Source organism: Salvelinus fontinalis, chromosome 36 (assembly GCF_029448725.1).
Source record: "Salvelinus fontinalis isolate EN_2023a chromosome 36, ASM2944872v1, whole genome shotgun sequence".
NCBI lineage: Eukaryota > Metazoa > Chordata > Actinopteri > Salmoniformes > Salmonidae > Salvelinus > Salvelinus fontinalis.
Genome location: NC_074700.1, coordinates 21914526 through 21933570, shown reverse-complemented (window position 1 = coordinate 21933570; position 19045 = coordinate 21914526). Strand labels below are relative to the sequence as shown.

At 41.6% G+C, this 19045-nt stretch overlaps 1 protein-coding gene across 2 annotated transcripts; it reads right to left on the bottom strand.

Moving 5' to 3' along the window:
* Nucleotides 1-12689: 12689 nt before the first annotated feature.
* LOC129835713 (NACHT, LRR and PYD domains-containing protein 1 homolog) lies at nt 12690-14767 on the bottom strand. 2 transcript variants are annotated; one of them, XM_055901477.1, is made up of 6 exons: nt 14711-14767; nt 14182-14393; nt 13816-14066; nt 13129-13257; nt 12879-13014; nt 12690-12777 (listed from the first exon to the last, which is right to left on the bottom strand). In XM_055901477.1, exons 1-6 carry the CDS (start codon nt 14716-14718, stop codon nt 12740-12742), a joined length of 774 nt encoding a protein of 257 aa, XP_055757452.1. In that variant the 5' UTR covers nt 14719-14767; the 3' UTR covers nt 12690-12739. The 2 variants fall into 2 exon arrangements, with proteins under 2 accessions (XP_055757452.1, XP_055757451.1); XM_055901476.1 differs by having other exon boundaries at nt 12706-13014.
* Nucleotides 14768-19045: the final 4278 nt, after the last annotated feature.

The window sequence follows — 19045 nt, the reverse complement described above, 5'->3', positions numbered from 1 at the left end:
AGAATGATTATTTCAGCTTTTATTTATTTCATCACATTCCCAGTGGGTCAGAAGTTTACATACACTCAATTAGTATTTGGTAGCATTGCCTTTAAATTGTTTAACTTGGGTCAAACGTTTCAGGTAGCCTTCCACAAGCTTCTCACAATAAGTTGGGTGAATTTTTGGCCCATTCCTCCTGACAGAGCTGGTGTAACTAAGTCAGGTTTGTTGGCCTCCTTGCTCGCACACGCTTTTTCAGTTCTGAACCTAACCCCTAAACCTAACCCCTAACCTTAATCTTAACCCAGCTAACGCTAGCCACCAAGCTAACATTAGCCACAACAAAGTGGCATATCAAGAATCTGATTAAACAGGATGATCATTACACAGGAAGGGGACACTCTGAAATGTGCAAGTTTTGAGGGAGTGTGCAATTGGCATGCTGACTGCAGGAATATTCACCAGAGCTGTTGCTAGAGAATTTAGTGTCCATTTCTCTACCATAAGCTGCCTCCATTGTCATTTTAGAGAATTTGACAGTACGTCCAACCAGCCTCACAACTGCAGACCATGTGTATGGCATCGTGTGGGCGAGCGGTTTGCTGGTGTCAACATTGTGAACAGAGTGCCCAATGGTGGGGGTGGGGTTATGGTATGGGTAGGCATAAACTACGGACAACGAACACAATTGAATTTTATCGACGGCAATTTGAATGCAGATATACTGTGATGAGATGAGAATGGCACGTTGTCGTGCCATTCATCTGCTGCCATCACCTTATGTTTCAGCATGATAATGCACGGTCACAAGGATCTGTACACAATTCCTGGAAGCTGATCGACGTGTACGACAGCGTGTTCCAGTTCACACCAATATCCAGAAACATTGCACAGCCATTGAAGAGGAGTGGGACAACATTCCACAGGCCACAATCAACAGCCTGATCAACTATATCTGAAGGAGATGTGTTGCACTGCATGAGGCAAATGGTGGTCACACCAGATACTGACAGGTTTTCTGATCCACGCCCCTACTTTTTTCTTTTAAGGTATCTGTGATGAACATATGCATTTCTCTACTCCCAGTCATGTGAAATCCATAGATTAGGGCCTAATGAATTGATTTCCTTATATGAACTGTAACTCAGTAAACCTTAGAAATTGTTGCATGTTGTGTTTATATTTTTGTTCAGCATAATTTGTAACATATCACATGAAATGTATGATGGACATCCACAAATTATTACATGCCATATGAAACGTATGAAAATGCATAGCCATCTCAAGACAACTCTGATCGGCCTATAAAGTATTTTTCTGAAAGTTGCCCAGATGTCACATGTGCTACTTATATCAGTACACTCATAACTTAAGCATTAAGTAGCAAATAAGCCATGCATTTTTTCGTTAACCAAATTCGCCACTCATTGACCTCCATACAAAATTCCTTGCTTGTTGGGCACAACAACATCAAAAAAGTCACCTGCTGGAGGGAGACAGATTTTTTGCAGAGTTGGGCCTGTCTCTTCCTCTGCATCTCTGAACACGTGTATAAACGGAAGAAAGACGCCACAAATGTGTTGTTATTGTAAAATAGCCTACTGTTAGCTGCAACTGTTAAAACCGGTTAAAACAGCGTAGCCTACAGTAATTGTTGCGTTTGTGAAATGATTTTGATGTGATATGAAAGTGGAGGGATTTCTGTTTCCAGAACCGTACCGCATTTGAGAATGGATTCACGTTTAGATCAGGGGTGAAAATCTGATATCAACTTTGGAGGGGACAATTACATGACATTTTCTCAAGAGCAATTCCTGAGGGGGACACCAAAAGTAGTGCTGTAACACATAGCCTACGTTGTAATATGTTAAATGTATATTGAGGAACCATAATTACTATTACTGGGTAATTAATAGGTACAGTAGTTAACTGAAGGGTTGTCCCAACTTGTCAAATCATTATAATACTTCAACTAATAATAGTTATAGCAGTGCTCCTTATCAGTCCAGTATGTATGTAGGTATTTGTACCTTTGTACCTTTTTCTGATACATTTATATAGGTATTAAATATGTGCCACTGGCCTGAGTCTACTACAACATCTTTACAAGAACAAAAAGCTTAAAATAAGTACAGTTCTAAAAGCGAAAGAACTACTTCAATGAATAACCCAAATAAATCAACCAAAATATCCTTCAAAAATACGTATTTATTGTTCAGTCAGTGTCTCAACTCTTCAAACAACAGCTATGGACAAGTATGTCACACAAAGTATGCAATTTTAAATAAAATAACATAAAATAAATAATTAGTAAGTGTACTGTCATGTACTAAAAACTACTAAAGAAAAAAACAAATATCATACTATACACCAGGGGTTCTCAAACAGGGGTCAGTGGACCCCTAGGGGTCCCTGGTGTGATTGCAAGGGGTCAGTGAAATAAAAAAGTGTAATGAACGTAGTCAGCACCACAAGGTTTCCAGTAACATATAATATAGAGGGGGTGGGGGTCCCTGAGGACCGCTCAAAACCTTGCCTGCCTTGCCTCAAAATATGCAGGGGTACCAGTACCCCCCAAAAGTTGAGAACCACTGCTATACACACACACACAACTGAACTAATGAACAAAAGAACCAAACATGTTTGCGGTTTTCAATGGATCCAACAAATTTCTGGCAGATATATTCCCTCCAGACTGTCCAGCCTGTCTTTATGTACATTACAGACAACTACGCCGTTCAGTCTCTCTTGGTCCATGCTAGCCCGTAGCCAAGTCTTAACCCGCGGAGTGCACTGAAACTCCTCTCAGCCTCACATGAAGACACTGGCACCACAAACAAAATTCTGATCAGCACCTCAACTTGGTCAAACATCCCCGCACCTCCACTGGAAGTCTCCTGAGGAAATCATCTTGAGTGTGTCTCAATGGATTCAATCAATGGTGTTGCTTTCTCATACAATCAAAGGTAGCTTTCGTAATTTCTCTTAACCCTAAGAGATGACCGCACACACTCGACTGGAGCCTGCATACCAGAGACAGTCTGAGTTTTCTTCTGCAGTGAAATGTTTAAGCATTCAAGTTCTCCAAGAACAGCAGAGGCAAGTGTGAGGCCCAACACAGTCTGCCTTTGCTGAAGTGCTCAAATAAGCCACTGACAGTTGAAGCTGTCTTTGATGCAGATTTTGCCATCTCCTCTAGGCTGCTTAGTACCCGCTCATACTGCCCTAGCACAGCTCTAATAGCAGTATTCCGCACAGTCCACCTTGTTGGACATAGGGGTTTCAGGGTGGTCAGATGTGTATCTCCGGACGTGGCAATTGATTCCAACATGCTCTTAAACTTTCCTGACTGGCCATAGAGGACACCTAACTGATGGACCCAAGAAAGGGAATCCCGGATCAGTGGAGAGGCTGAGCAGCCAGACTGTGTAATCAGATTTACAGTGTGCTCCACAATGCACATAGAGGGCTAATGGCTGCTGCCTCCTCACAATTGCCTGTGCACCTGTGTATTTTCCTGCCATGTTTGAGGCACTATCGTAACTCTGCCCAAGTAAGTCAGACATGGGCAAATTGAGCCTCATCAACACATCAGTTGCCACTTTCGCAATGCCCTCGCCTGTTGTCTCCGAAACCCTCTATAGCCCAATAAACTCCTCGTGAGGGACAAGGTCATGGTCAACATAATGCAGACAGACACTCTCCTGTTCAGCACCAGAGACATCTTGAGTACCATCAACAATTACTGAAAATTGTGCAATCGGAAGAGACCTAACCTCAGCTGCAATGCCTCGAATGACTGTATTGGCCATGATGTTCAGAATTTCATTCTGTGCTTTGGGGCCTGTGTACATTGTGGTATGCTATGTTAACCACTTAAGTAAAATGGGATCATCCTCTTCTGCCCTAAGTTTCAAAAGCTGGTATAAATTCCCACTGTCATCCATGTGGCATCTAAAGGCTTGTCCCTGTCTTACTACATGCCGCACCTATTGGGGATATTCCAGTACATGTTATGCATCTTAGGGTAAGCAGAATCCATGTGAATGTGCAAAGCTGGTACGCAGAATCAATATAAGGGTTAACCATTAGACATGCGTAAGCAGAATCCATGTGAATGTGCAAAGCTGGTACGCAGAATCAATATAAGGGTTAACCATTAGACATGCGTAAGCAGAATCCATGTGAATGTGCAAAGCTGGTACGCAGAATCAATATAAGGGTTAACCATTAGACATGCGTAACCAGAATCCATGTGAATGTGCAAAGCTGGTACGCAGAATCAATATAAGGGTTAACCATTAGACATGCGTAAGCAGAATCCATGTGAATGTGCAAAGCTGGTAAGCAGAATCAATATAAGGGTTAACCATTAGACATGCGTAACCAGAATCCATGTGAATGTGCAAAGCTGGTACGCAGAATCAATATAAGGGTTAACCATTAGACATGCGTAAGCAGAATCCATGTGAATGTGTAAAGCTGGTAAGCAGAATCAATATAAGGGTTAACCATTAGACATGCGGAAGCAGAATCCATGTGAATGTGCAAAGCTGGATGAACACTGGCCTAACGATTCTGGGTCATGCCTGGTCTTGTGAAGGCCATTGTACATAATCATTAGTTAATCATTTACAAGCACCATAAGACATGTACGTGCATGAAGAGCATGGGTTTGTATTGTAAATGTAAATGTAAATGTTTGTATTGCTTAAGCACCATTAGACATGCACCTGCATTAGGATTGTGCATGTCTGTTTATTTCTGTCATTGCTATGGTTACGCCACCAATAGAATCTATGCCCTAATGTCTGTGCCAATAAGAATGAGGAAACTAAGCTAAAATGAGTGGCCAGTACCAGAGGTGATGAATCATTAACATAAAGAGGAGATAATGTGTGTGACGTAAGGATGAGAACTGTATAAAAAGTGTGTGCCGAAGCTGGGAAGACAGTTGATCCATGGACCAGTTTGGCTTGTCACTTTGTAATAAAGTCTATTTGAATTCACAAGTTCCGGTATCTGAGAAATATTATTGAGCAAATATTTCTACGACACACCGAACAAACAATTTTCATCAAGCAATGCCTTGCGTCGTCCTGCTGTTTACCCCACGCGCTGGATAACTGGACACTGATTGGATTTAGCTGGTGTGCTGATACAGTTACAAAGTGGCGGTGGGTTTGGCAGTTTTGATGTGCTGTGAATTTTTCAATGGCTTTTCTCCAGTTCCTAAATCCTGCACTAATGAAGGCAGCATCCTCTCTTTGGTCAAAAGATGGCTGGCTTGAAAACCCTTGGCTACAGTGAAAACACAACACTCCTTTTACTGATGGATTATAGTGTAGCCAGGGGAAATCGCAAAACCATTTCTCTTGAAACATCAACACTGTTGGCAAGAGTTTGCGGTTCTATAAATTGATATGGTTTTGTGCCATCACTGTGGTAACTGGACAATGCTGTGCCACTGTTCCCCATACTGGTGCTGCTGGCAACAAGGGTGACACCTGGTCCTGCAATGGCTGTGACACTGTCCTCTGAAGTCTCTCTCCCTGGCTCTTTCACCACTCTCACTGTCTGTCTCCTAGAAAATAAATAAGGTGTTTGCCATACTCCTAACTACCGGTACCCAAAACTACACAATTAATCACAATAGTAATACCATTGCCTTAAACACATCTTAGTTCAGTCACCAGTTTAAGTTGAGTGGGGGTATCCATGGTATTTTCCAATTATGTCCCTATTTTACAGGTCTAAAAAAGAGAGAACCTTTCATTATGTTGCCAAACAAAGACTCAACAAACTTACCTGAGACTGTCTCTGCCAGTCTGTCCCTGCCGATCTGTCCCCAGCTCTGCTGTCTGTGTGCCATCTGTTGCCTGCTCTGCCTAATGACATCATTGTGAAACATTTCCATTAGGATTTCACTTCTTATGAAAATTTTATCAACTAGTCTTTGAGATATTAGGCTACTAGGGTTCTTACCTTGCGTTTTGGTGTACTGAAAAATGCTCTGATGTCCGTCTTTTTTCTGTCATTTTTCTACCTGGCTGGCTGGCTGGATACACACATAGTGTGTAGGTTATTTACAGTAGGAGATGGGCTTCTATCATCTATTAGCTTCTATCATTCTATAATGGGCTTCGATCTACAAGGAAGCTAGCTGGTCAGCTAGCAAATGTGAACGGATTGCTGTAACAATGGTTGACAGCTGTATGAGTTCACCATTTACACAACGTAAACTGCAACCTTTTGTAATTTTAATATAGTTTATGTTGTCATTTTATATTTGCTGGCTTCCCACACTAGCTGCATTTGCAGAGCTAGCGAGCACCAATTCCGTTTCTGTGGTGTTTATTATAATCTTTTATAATCGGTGGATATTTAGCTACTTTGGGTTGGGCTGCGCAACCAGGGGACTTTCCTCTTTCAGTTTACAGAAAGACACGTCTTTTGTGAGAAGCGAAGGAAATATAGAGGTCTGATACATGGAGAAAGTTTCGCATGGTAAGTCAGAGGAAGTAGATTTTCTGCGTTATTTGCTAAAACTAGTCAGTAGCCTACAACTGAATTGTGTCATCAAAACCTCCGAACTGTTGAGTTGACTGGAATATATCGGCCGCTGGAGCGAATCTACTCTAGGATACAGTTTGCCAGACGCACGTGCCTATTACCACCTTACATTGTAGTTGAACCATGTGCACCTTTGTAAAGGAGAGCTCGACATGTGCACAATACTTACCACGAGTAAAATAGGACAGGGTCATGCGTTTTCATTTTCAGCCAAGGGGAGGGTTTCTTATTTTTATTGTATTTTTTAGTCCAGGGGAGGGTAATGTAATTTGTAATCGATTAAATGTCATATTTCTCATTTGAGAATGAGTGGCTTATTATAGTATCTCCTGTGTGCCGGATTATGCCACTCACCCCTGATTATCTGCTGGGCGCACAATATCAATTGCGCCTAGTGTGGTCTCCATAAAATGATGCATAGCCTATGCTATAGGCCCCTCAAACCTGAACCTCGAAGCCAGTTCCGCTCCATTTTTCGTTGTCCCCTTTACTCAGGGACTGATTTAGACCTGGGACACCTGGTGGGTGCAATTAATTATCAAAATACAACAGAAAACCAGCCAGCTCCGGACCTCGTAGTGTAAGAGTTGAATACCCCTGCTATCGGCCTAGGCTATGCAAGGCGCATGCTCAGAGAAACACAGGGCAAAGTTATATTTCTAAGAAAATGTACTTCCTTTCCGAGTGATTGCGGCGCACTGATGGTGTAGGCTATATAAAACTAGGCCACACTTCATTACACGCTGCAACGGATAGGCGTTCCTTATCCTGAACCCCGGCCTACCCTGCTCTTGCTGATGGAAGCCCCTTTCTGCTGCCTAATCAAAGACTGTGCTGTGTACGGTGGCACTTCAGGAGTCGAGTCAATTTGTCCCAAATAATCTATATCTGTGCAGGCGGACTAGGCCTACTGATGTCCTGTTCGGTTTGAGAGGGAGAGCTTGAAGATGAGTTTGGGCTCCCGAATGGCGCAGCGGTCTGGCACTGCATCTCAGTGCTAGAGGCGTCACTACAGCCCTTGGTTCGGTTCCAGACTGTATCACAACCGGCCGTGATTGGGAGTCCCATAGGGTGGCGCACAATTGGTCCAGCGTCGTCCGGGTTTGGCCAGGGTAGGCCGTCATTTGAAATAAGAAGTTGTTCTTAATTAACTGACTTGCCTAGTTAAATTAAATGTAAAAAACTGTGAACCGGAGTTTTTATTATTTATTCCCGAACCCTCACTGTCAATCGTTAATGACAATTCTTCACATTTTACCGGTAAAATGTCCAAACTGCGTCTGAATGCCAATCATTTGATCTTAATCAGTTTCATGGGAATATGCATTCAGATGTTCTTGAAAACCTGTTTTGCGGGCGAATTAAAGCAGGTGCTGTTAACAAACTATTGGCATTTCTTGTAGGCATATTTCTTCTACAATCAAAGCATAGCCTTCGCGCACGCTGTTGTGTTTTGAAAATATTTGACTATTCAGCTTCAGATAAAAAATGACTGAGGTGTTTTTAGTGTAACATGTTAAAGGCATACTATGCTGCAGTATGATTATTACATTCTGATCTGCTATGTAAAATACTAATGAATCATTATGTGATCTTGCAAGACATTAATTCATACTTTACTAAACGAACACCATTGCGAGACGTGATAATCTTCTATTTGTAATAATAAATAATGCGTAGAACTACTAGTAGGCAACATCTTGACGAGCTTTCTCTTTTTTTACCAATTTGAGCGCCCTTCGAATCGTGGTGCTGAAAGGACAGCGGTGGTCACGTATCGTTCTGGGTTCCACTGAGGGAGGGGGTCCGTGGAGTTTAATGATCATCATGACAGACACGCAGTACATTTGAATAGTAAATATCGTTGGTGTGATCATGTATTTGATGATAAGGTTCATGCGGTGGATCGGTTTGTCTGCATATGCAATAGAAGTGGTACGTTTCTGTAAGACAACCACTCGGACAGTAGGGCGAGTGCAAGACTGTTTTCGGCCCACTCAAAGTGGTTCCGTTGGTGATCTGTCTGATGTGATTGGAGTCGGAAGCTTTTCCCGCACTCGGAGCAGCAGTCTGGCTTCAGTCCGGAATGAAGGAGCTTGTGAACATTTAACTCTAAGTCTCATCAAGCCTCGGTTGCACGTGGTGCATCGGTGAGGTTCACTTCGTTCTATCGGCCTCTGCACACACGCCTCATGTAAATCATTCGTGCCACAGCCATAGAGAAAGAATACAGGGGGAAAACACGATTTAGGATATCTACAAATAGGCTGCTATAGCCTACATACTTATTACGTTTGTCATTCTATCGTTTTCATGGAATTAATTTTATTGCTAATTAGGCCTAAATACACGGAACAAAAATAGAAACACAACATGTTAAGTGTTGGTCCCATGTTTCTTGAGCAGAAATAAAAGCCCCCAAAAATGTTCTATGTGCAAACATTTTATTTTAATTTTTTCTCTCAAATTTGGGGCACAAATTCGTATACATCCATATTAGTAAGTATTTCTTCTTTGCCAAGATAATCCATCCACCTGACAGGTGTGGCATATCAAGAAGGTGATTAAAAAGCATGATTATTACACAGATGCACCTTGTGCTGGAGAGAATAAAAGTACACTGTAAAATGTGCCGTTTTGTCACACAACACAATGCCACAGATGTCTCAAGTTTTGAGGGAGCACGCAATTGACATGCTGACTGCAGGAATGTCCACCAGAGCTGTTGCCTGAGAAATGGATGTCCATTTTCTACTATAAGCAGTCGTTTCTGTTCTGATATGTTGATCATTTGTATTTGCAGAATATCTACACTGTAAACTACCCCACACTGACACTGAGATGGATTCTCCCAGAGCCTCTGGACCAGAACCCCTTGTTGCTACGGTGGATACTGGGCAGATAACCTGTGACCAATTAGGTTTAGTGGTTAAAACAGAGGATGGCGAAACGGAATGGGATTGTTTTCTGCAGGAGTACCTCACAAACCAAAAACGCCAAGATGGAATGTTTGGGAAATCTCTGGACATTTGCATCAATATGCCAGAGGAGGAGGACGCTGGATTGGATCTTCTTGAAGACCAACCACATAATTCTGAATCGCTGTCGGACGTCGAGTGCGTCTCCAACAGTGTCTCCACTTCAGAGACAGGGACCAGTAGAGGGGACACAAGCCCTAAGACACAGAAGCCCACATGGGGTCCTGACCTGACCCAGTATGGGAACTGCAGCACTAAGTCCAATCGTGAACGTGTGAATATAAAACCTTCCAGAGAACACTGTGCAAGAACTGACCAACAACAGAGTGACTCAAGTGAGTCAGTTGTTACCAAAAGCAGCCTTGTGATTGTTGAACTGGACAAGCGGGTCAGAATGGAGCAGTCACGTAACCAAAGTCAAAGGAAATGTACAGGTAGATATGGCAAGGAGAGTGTTATGCGGTCAAACGCTCATCCATTTATCAGAGATATGCCCCGGTGTTATGTCCAGTGTGGGAAAAGACTAAGCAAGGCGGACATTTTGAAAATACAACAGCAAACTAGAATGCGAGGGAGACACAAATGTGACACATGTGGGAAAACGTTCACGAAATCCACTTACTTAAAATTACACATCTTGACGCACACGGGAGAGAGGCCACACGGTTGTAAACTCTGTGGGAAACGGTTCACCCAGTCATCTCATTTAAACACCCACATGCGCAGACACACAGGACTGAAGCCATTTTCATGTCCTATATGTGGGAAAACATTTATCGACTCAAAATCCTGCCAGATCCACCAGCGAACGCACAGGTGAAAAGCCGTACCCTTGTTCTCAATGTGGCCAGGCCTTCAGTCAGACCGGCAACTTAAAAAAACACATGATGGCCTTCCATAGCACTGATGGTGCAGGGAAACCTCACCGATGCACCACGTGCGACCGAGGCTTCATGAGTCTTACAGAGTTAAATGTTCACAAGCTCCTTCATTCCAGACTGAAACCACACTGCTGCTCCGAGTGCGGGAAAAGCTTCCGACTCCAATCACATCTGAAAGATCACCAACGGGTTCACACGGGCGCCAAACCCTTCTCCTGCAATGTATGTGGCAGCAAGTTCTCCAACTACACCACCTGGTCCAGACAGAAACAGATCCACACGGGCAACAAACCGCAGGAATGCTCGCAATGCGGGCTGAGGTTCCGATGTCCGGGCACCTTGAAGACGCACCAGCGAACTCACACCAAGGAGAAACCATACACTTGCAGTTTACCCGACTGTGGTAAACGGTTCAGTCATGCATTGAGTTTGCAAAGACATGTTCGTACTCATACAGGAGAGAAACCATTTGCTTGTTCCACATGTGATTACAGAGCCGCGGACAAATCGTTACTCAGAACCCACGAGAAGAGACACACTGGGGTGAAACCTTACTACTGTGATGAGTGTGGAAAGTCCTTTTTAGTACCAAACGAGCTTAATATCCATCAGAGAATCCACACAGGGGAGAAGCCATACCATTGTGACATATGCGGGAAAGATTTCGCCCAGCTAAGTAACATGAAAACACATCTGCAAACACACATCAAGGAGAAGCCGTGCGCTTTGACGTTTCCCTGACCGCAGTTAACAATTCAGTCAAGAGTTGAGTTTGCGGAGACATTTTCTGACTCACATGGAAGAGAAACCGTTTGCGTGTTGCATGTGTGATTGCAGATCCGTGGACAAATTGTCACTCAGAACCCACGAGAAGAGACACGGGTGAAGCCTCACTAATGTGACGAGTGTTGGGAGTCCTTTTTTATTTGAAGTGGAGCTGGAAGTCCATCAGAGAATTCACACAGGGGAGAAACCATACCATTGTGACATATGCAGGAAATATTTCACCCAGCTAAGTAACATTAAAGGGCATCAGAAATAAATGAAGTTTGTATGCAACAGGTGTGGCAGGGGGTTTGCCTTAATGCAATACTTTACAAGACACTAACAAAGTCACTCGTAAGAGTTAGTCATATTGATGCTTGGGAGGACATGCCTGCCCAGTACGGATGACAGAAACAATGTTTTATAACTTATAAGCATTTATGAGCCTTCATAATGTATTATAACAAAGCATATAATATCTTATGTCTCTCTATGCATACAGCTGTCAACTGTTTAACATGTCCAGATTTTGTCATGGATCTATTCCCTTTCTTTTCTTTCCTTAGAAAGACTTCAAAGTGTTATGTAATACTTTATACATTGTTTTAATAAATGCGTTTTGTGCATTTATTTGTTGCTATCACAAAAGAGATTGTCAACATTGGTACTGTATACAAACGTTTCATTAAGCTGTTGAATAAAGCTTTACAATGTTATATATTTGTATTTTGATTGACATGCTGACCACTGGTATTCCTTACCATCACTGACTTGTCATTCACATAGTTGCCTAAATTAAGTCATTACATTTTTCTTTATCGTCTTTTCATTGTATTTTCTTAAAAATCTATCCTTTATATATTTTCTTGTCTCTAAATAAATAAATAAAATTCTAATCAAACTCCAACCCTCCATAAAACAATGTGTTTTATTTGAAACATGTGTGATTATTTTCACAAAGTCATGAACACACAAAGAAACAAAGAGAAAGTTTTCTGCCCCTTTTTAGAAACACTTCGCCCCCCCTCCCTTCATTCAGCTATCATTGATTATAGGTGTTTTGTCCATGAATAGTTCATCGATCAGGGATGACGCCAGCACCTCCAGGATGACATAGAAAGTGTCTTTGGTGCTCCTTGACGTTGTTGGTCCCGAGTAGAGCGCCCTCATCTGGTCCTGGGTGGTGCATTTAGCCCTAAACTTATCATAGCCCTCGTCAGCAATGACTCCCCTCTAGGAGTCTGTCATCCATGTCCTTTCCCCTAAAATTAAACTTCAAATGTATTCACCTCCCCAGCTTCTCATTCACCCTTCAATTCTCTGATTAGAAATGGCTCCTGCTCTTTCAGGATCTCTAAGAAAATATCTTTGCCTTTGGGGCCACATCCTGTCAGGGGCCCATCAAAGAGCTCCCTCATCTTCTTCTGTTTGGTTCTTTCAGATCTCACGTCATTGTAGCCATTGTCAGTGATGACTCCACTCTTCAGGAGTCTGTCCAAGATGGGGTCTACCTCGCTCAGTCTCTGGATCAGGTCTGTCCGGTGGAGGTCCACAAAATGCTTACTTTGTGAATTGAGTCCTTTCGTCTCTGTAGTCGGCTGGGGATTTAAAATGTTTTATTATCTTTGACTTTAACTGACATGGTGCATGTTTAGTCAATGTTGAGACACTGATCTTTTTGGCATAATATTTTTCTGACCTCTTCGTATTGTGTGATCCCAAACGATTTCCCCCTCCACGTCACTGATTAGCTTCATACTGAAGTCAACATCTGCATCTTTTATGAACACCTCAAAGAAGTTTGGTGTAGTGTTGTCATATCTCAGCTTCATATTCTGTGGAGGCAGTAGATGAGAGAGAGTTGTTTTTTTTGGTAGTTTTTGTTAGTATATTAAAATTGCTATTGCTTTTTTAATTAGATTAACATTCTGTGGGAGCTCAAACCATACAGGAGGTTTAACTTCAGCAGAAGGAGACGACGTTGTGAGGCTGAACCAATCCTTCATCCGAAGGGACTTGACTGGTTGCGGCTTTCTGATACTCCTGTATCCATAAGACTGCTCCTTTTTCTTCATTGCCTGAAGAAGCATAAGCCAACATGTCCTTGTCAAAACCATTCACACATGACATTTTGTTAGATTTTGTTGTTTGAAAGAGATTTCAATGAATGAATTATATAACATTGTAAACTAAAGTACCCAGCTACCCCGAGAAGAACTGCTGGGAGATGTTGACACAGCAACACCATATCGGACTCTTACCCCTAAGGTTTCCTAACACCACAAGTCAACCAAATTTCCCTGCTTTTGGATGGAAAATAAACAGCTGTTTTTCCACCTGTAGGAACTGTATAGGCAGTGCTTTACTCATTTTGGGTTCCGGTACAGTCAGTATTTAGGTGCAGGAGCTCCACAATACTTTTGAGCTAATATTCTATAAGAGCAACAGGATCTCAATAGTAGAACATTTGATGTGCTGGTAGTCAGCTCCGGTGAGCTCCTTACAAGTCAAACACTGAATAGGAGCTTGGCTACACTGTATATTAAATGTCAATTTTCTAAATCCACTGGTATTATCTGCATTGATAACATTGAGAGATGATTTAACCACAGAGGAGAACAATAAGTGGAAATAACCTGTTCTACAGAAGAATCACAGGGCACCAGATATGCATGTAGAGTGAGGAATGCTGCCTTGGCCTGGTAGAGCAGCAAGTCACAGTGGGCTTTCACCGGAAAGCCAGATCTCACGAGAACTCCTTTTGGAGAGAAGGTTGGATGGAGGATCTTGACGTGGAAGCGGGTGACTTCATCCACTTGTTTTACGGACACACCACAGTCTTCTACATGTAGAACTCTCACTTTCTCTTTAAAGGAGGGATCATCGCCTGCAGAGATAAAAACAGGCACATTTGCATAAACATCAGGTTGACATCAACAACAGGGCTTTTTAAAAGTAGTTTGCATCAGTTATATTTGAATTATAAACATATACGCCCATACCGAAACAGGCAAAATGTGGCAGCTGCACTTCTTCCAGTTCTCCTGAAATGACTGTGACGTCCAATAGGGGGCCTCCTTGCTTGTACCCCAAGCTTTTCATCATTGCCCTGTGAGGCTCCCAGGAGCTGAATTGATACTTCAGATTGACATGGTCTTTACATACCCACCGGAGCCCTGATACTCTGCACTCGTAGCGCCCCAGGCGAGACATGCTAGAGATGCCATGATAAGAAGACAGAATGGATTTAGTAAGTAAGTCATGTATTTAATTGTTTATCAGCAGTTGACAAACATCATAATGGTTACTTTACTTTGTTAAACTTTTCTGTAGATCCTCACATACTGTATTTCCTAAGTTTTTACAAGTAGTTCAACAAACGCTATGAAGTCAGACTTACTGGATAATGGATCGGAGGTTTATTCCATCTAGTTACTGTTATCCTAAGATAGAATTGTTGGGTAGCAAAACTTAAAGCTTTTATCATACGATAGATATATGGTGAGGGACTAATCCAATCCAGGAGTGTACCTGAACATTGGGCCTTCTTCAGTGAAGACCGCAGGTTCAACCTGAACCCAGTTGGTAGATTCCTGAATAAGGGAACATTGATCTCTGATTATCACAGATTATCAAACTGTATTTATGACATCATTTTTTAAAACATCGTAGTGTGAAGGTTGTACTTTGCACTTTGAAGGGTTTCTTTGCCTTACTTGCCTTCACACTTTTTTAAACCTGCTTATTCTATACATTAATTTGCAATTTAATGAAGAATGGTTTCTGGTTAGAAAAAAAATTGCTAAGTAAAACCATATAGGGTTCTTTGGTTGGTCCCCATAAGGGAACCCTTTTTTGTCATAGGTAGAATCCTTTGCATAGAGTGTAGTGTTGTAGGGTTCTTCATAGAACCCCCTGTAAATGGTTCTACCTAGAACCCTCTATGAACGGATCTACTAAGAACCCTTTTCATATATCATAAGGCTTTTCTTTGAGGGCCTAGAATAGTGGTAGGAAACTCCTGGTTTACAGGCCACGTTAGGCCTGCAAGTCACATTATGCTCACTTTCAAAGTGATGTGTAATTCTTATTGGAATCCAGCCAGAGTGAGGATATCCAACAATTATAATTTTTATCACTTGCAACCTGCATTCAGAATGACATCAAAGGTAGTGAAGATTGATAAATGAGACTAAATCTAAATCTAAACTTTAACAACCATCCCAGTAATGAGTGCAATAAATCCAACTACTAACAGATTGGATTAGTTTAGGAAAATGTACGTTATTAATCTTTGTGTAGCATAAGATTAATCAACCAATCAATGTACATGCAAAAACACAGATATTTAAACAAACAATTCTGAAAATCAACCTGCAATAGAGCATACTGGGAAATATGATTATGATTGGCGTGGTTTTGAATGTTATACTCTACATAGAGTAAAAATGACAACCACACTCTGGTTATTAATATCAACACTGGAGTTATTTTACACCACTATGTCAGTTACATGTAAAATTATTATGGGAATACCAGATATATATATGCACAAATATTCCCATATAGGTTTGCTCACCTATCTCTTTTAACTTTTCAGATTACTCAAACTCCTGATGTTAAAGTTTAAACACTGAGTTAAACACAAATGCTCAAGCACTATGTAAATTATAGAAATTACAATAAATATGCTTATTCAGATTCAGAAGCTTCTTGCCTTCCAAAGAATCCTTCTTGCCTTAAAAAAAACAACAACAAAAAACTTTTCTTCCAAAAACAGTTCTAAGCATGTTAAAGGTTCTAGGTAGAACCCTTTGCCTTATAAAGAGTCCTTGTCTACCAAAAAGGGTTCTTCAGATGAAAAAGGTTCTTGGTAGAACCCTATCCCTCTGCAAAGCAAGCTTTTGTAATCATTTTTTCTAAGAGGGCAGCTGCCAGCTGGGTAATTCCATGTGAAAATAGATAAAATGTACAATTTCCCCAACATATTTCTTTATTGTCATGGAAACTATGTTATATTCATGAATAAAGAGCACAGTCAACATAGTTAGTGGTAAAACGTTTCATTTGTCAAAAACCTATCTACTACTATTATACACTCTATGAATACTGTAACAAACATTAGCTCACCATCACATTGGCATCACATGTTGGGCAACTTCTCACAGGCTCTGGGGAAAGACACATCAATCAGAAAATCAACCACACCAAGCATTAACCTCAGTGATAATACAGTGGGCTTTATTTCCTGGTAGACAAAACATTTTAAAATCAATGATATCACAAATATCATAACAATTATATTTAGTGCTAATAAGGATCTCCATGAGATGAGTCACAAATACTCCCAGCGTCACTGTTTCCCCTGTGTAGATTGGTGGGTTTGGACGTCCCGTGTCATTATATTGTGTATTAGCACATTAAAATATCAAGAACTTGAACATGAGTGAGAGAATATAGAGATACACATTTGAAAAAGAACTGTCTTACCGTCTTTAATCAATTTGATGTCCGGTACTTCCAACATTTTACGAGGCTCCTCCTCTTTAATCCTATCTGAATGGGATGGGTAGTGGATGCCGTAGGCCACAGGACCTCTAATGGTGAAGCCAAGGTAGAAGCAGACGCCTCCGGACTTCCAAACTTTGCTTTGTTCTTCGGCAGAAACTTCAATCTCCTTGCCATCAACGTGCGCAAACACCCTGTGCTGTCTAACCACTCCATTGACTGGAAGAAGAAGGTCCTGGACACTGGGTTCTCTCCACACCTCACCACTCTCCTCTACCAATAGGTTGTCTATTTTTGATCTATGAACCAGTCTGCTCAAACCCTCACCCCGTCCCAGGAAAATAAGGGGGCGAAGGTACCTTAAGCGAAGATGCTTCTTGTATGTATTTTTGTAGGAGTCTTGCATCTCCATAACACATTTGTTGAGGTCCATATTGAAATCCATTTTCTTATGCTCCTCGGGCCAAAACAGCAAAAGGACTAAGAAGTAAAACTCTGGGGTTTGGTTACCAAAATTAGCCAAAAGATTTCTCTCCAGAATGCTTCTTAGGATTGGCAAAGGGGTAAGCATTGGAGATGCTGTTTCCACTTCGCTTAAGATGATGTTGGCAAGGATTAAGTTTTGGGAAGCGTTATTCTCACCACCACCATCTTTCTTTTTTTCCCAATCCTTTTTTATTTCCTCCCAAAAGTGCATTTTATCATAGCCCTTGTCAAGACAGCGAAGCATTTCCTCTTTGAGCTTCTGGAGGGGTACATCTATTGAAGACTCTGAGTGTATAGGTGTGCATGTCCCCACATATTTGCAGTAGCAGTTCTTGACATCAGTCTGAAAGTAATGTGGTTCATCTTTCTCTATGCTGTGCTTGGAGTAAGTCAAGTAACTGTCAAAAAACTCACATTTCCTCTCCACCTCATCCCTGAGGCTGATGATGAGTGGCTTGTACTTGAAGAGCTTTTTCTGTCCGATTGATACGAAGGAGTCAGCGGATATTTCCATGGTAAGGACCTTTTGCCAGTTTTTATCAAGCGAGACAAGTGATTCAAAAACAATGTTGGCAACCTGTAGATAACTAAATAGTCCTCTGTTGTTAAAGATGTTTGTGACTTTGGTCATACCATCATCTTGCATGTCTGCTCCTTGCTCATTTTCAGCAGCCCTTTCCTCATCTTTGAAAGCCTCAAAGGCCTTTTCTGCCAGTTCCAAGATGTCTTGTGCAGAGATGGAAGGATCACGGACCTTGCTCTTCAAATGGTTCTTGTATACTTGCCCCAGTGTATCAGCAACAAATGAACTGTTAGGATCTCTTTCTTTTGCTATTTTTGCCCACTTCTCCGCTTTAAAATAGGCCTTTCTCTCAATGTAAAGAAAACGAGCAAGATTTTGAGGAAGAAATGGGTTTTGCTTGAATATCTCTGAAGCTAATTGTAAAACAGATACAACATTGCTTTTGGATTCTTCGCCTTCAATATCTTGAATCAACCTGGAAAACGTGTCTTTTCGCTCTTCTCCAATTTCCCTTTTCGTTAACATGTCTTGAACTAAAAATTGTTGTACCTCTTCTCTACAAAATTCAGTCAGAAAGTTCCTTGCTGTATCACTCCTGGTCACACCTGCCATAGCCAGTACCTTAACACACTGCTGTGCAATCAGTGAGTGAGCCATGCAGACATGTTTGTCTTGTCCCTGTCGAGCAGGGAATGTCACTATCAGATGAGTGAAAGGCTCCATTCGCTGCTCAAAGGAAGGACCTCCATAAATGGGATCTGGAGGACCAAGGAATGCCTGACATTGAGACTGCAGAAGGTGGGAGCCAGGGACGTAGGCATTTACCAGTGATAAGAATGCAAGAAGCTGGGAATTTTTAGATCTTCTATTTTTCCTGACATCTAAAAAGGCACATGTTTCTTTAACATAATCTCCACTGAAATTAGATTGCATTATGTTAAAGCCATGAAACTGTTTGTGTTCATTAATGTAGCTTCGACTGATCTCAATCTGTTTCTCCTCAAACTGTTGTTTCTCTACTTCAGAAAGTTTCGTCCTGAGAATAATATGTCTTGAGTTATTACGGTCCTCTTGTTTGATAACTGCCTTACGCACACAGTTTAAAATGATGACCACAGGCATGTTGGTCCTAATGTTTCTCTCTGCAATCTCTTTGATGATGGCTTCGTGTAGATTCTCCAGAATACGCTCATCATCCAGCAGTAAGAGCACAGTGTTCTGCTGGCCTTGATCGCCTGCAGTGAAAAGGTGAATCACCTGCTTGGCGATAGCGGTGATATCTGAGGTAGGACTTGTTAGAACAGCACATCTGAGCTTTTTACGCATATCCCAGAGCACCTGCTTTGCCA

Excerpts from the sequence above, each read along its gene's own strand:
- LOC129835713 (XM_055901476.1), bottom strand. Across the intron at positions 14,067-14,181 it reads GCCACATTTTGCCTGTTTCG|GCGATGATCCCTCCTTTAAA; the intron begins GTATGGGCGTAT and ends TTATCTCTGCAG. Across the intron at positions 13,258-13,815 it reads GTGATTCTTCTGTAGAACAG|GCAATGAAGAAAAAGGAGCA; the intron begins GTTATTTCCACT and ends ATGCTTCTTCAG.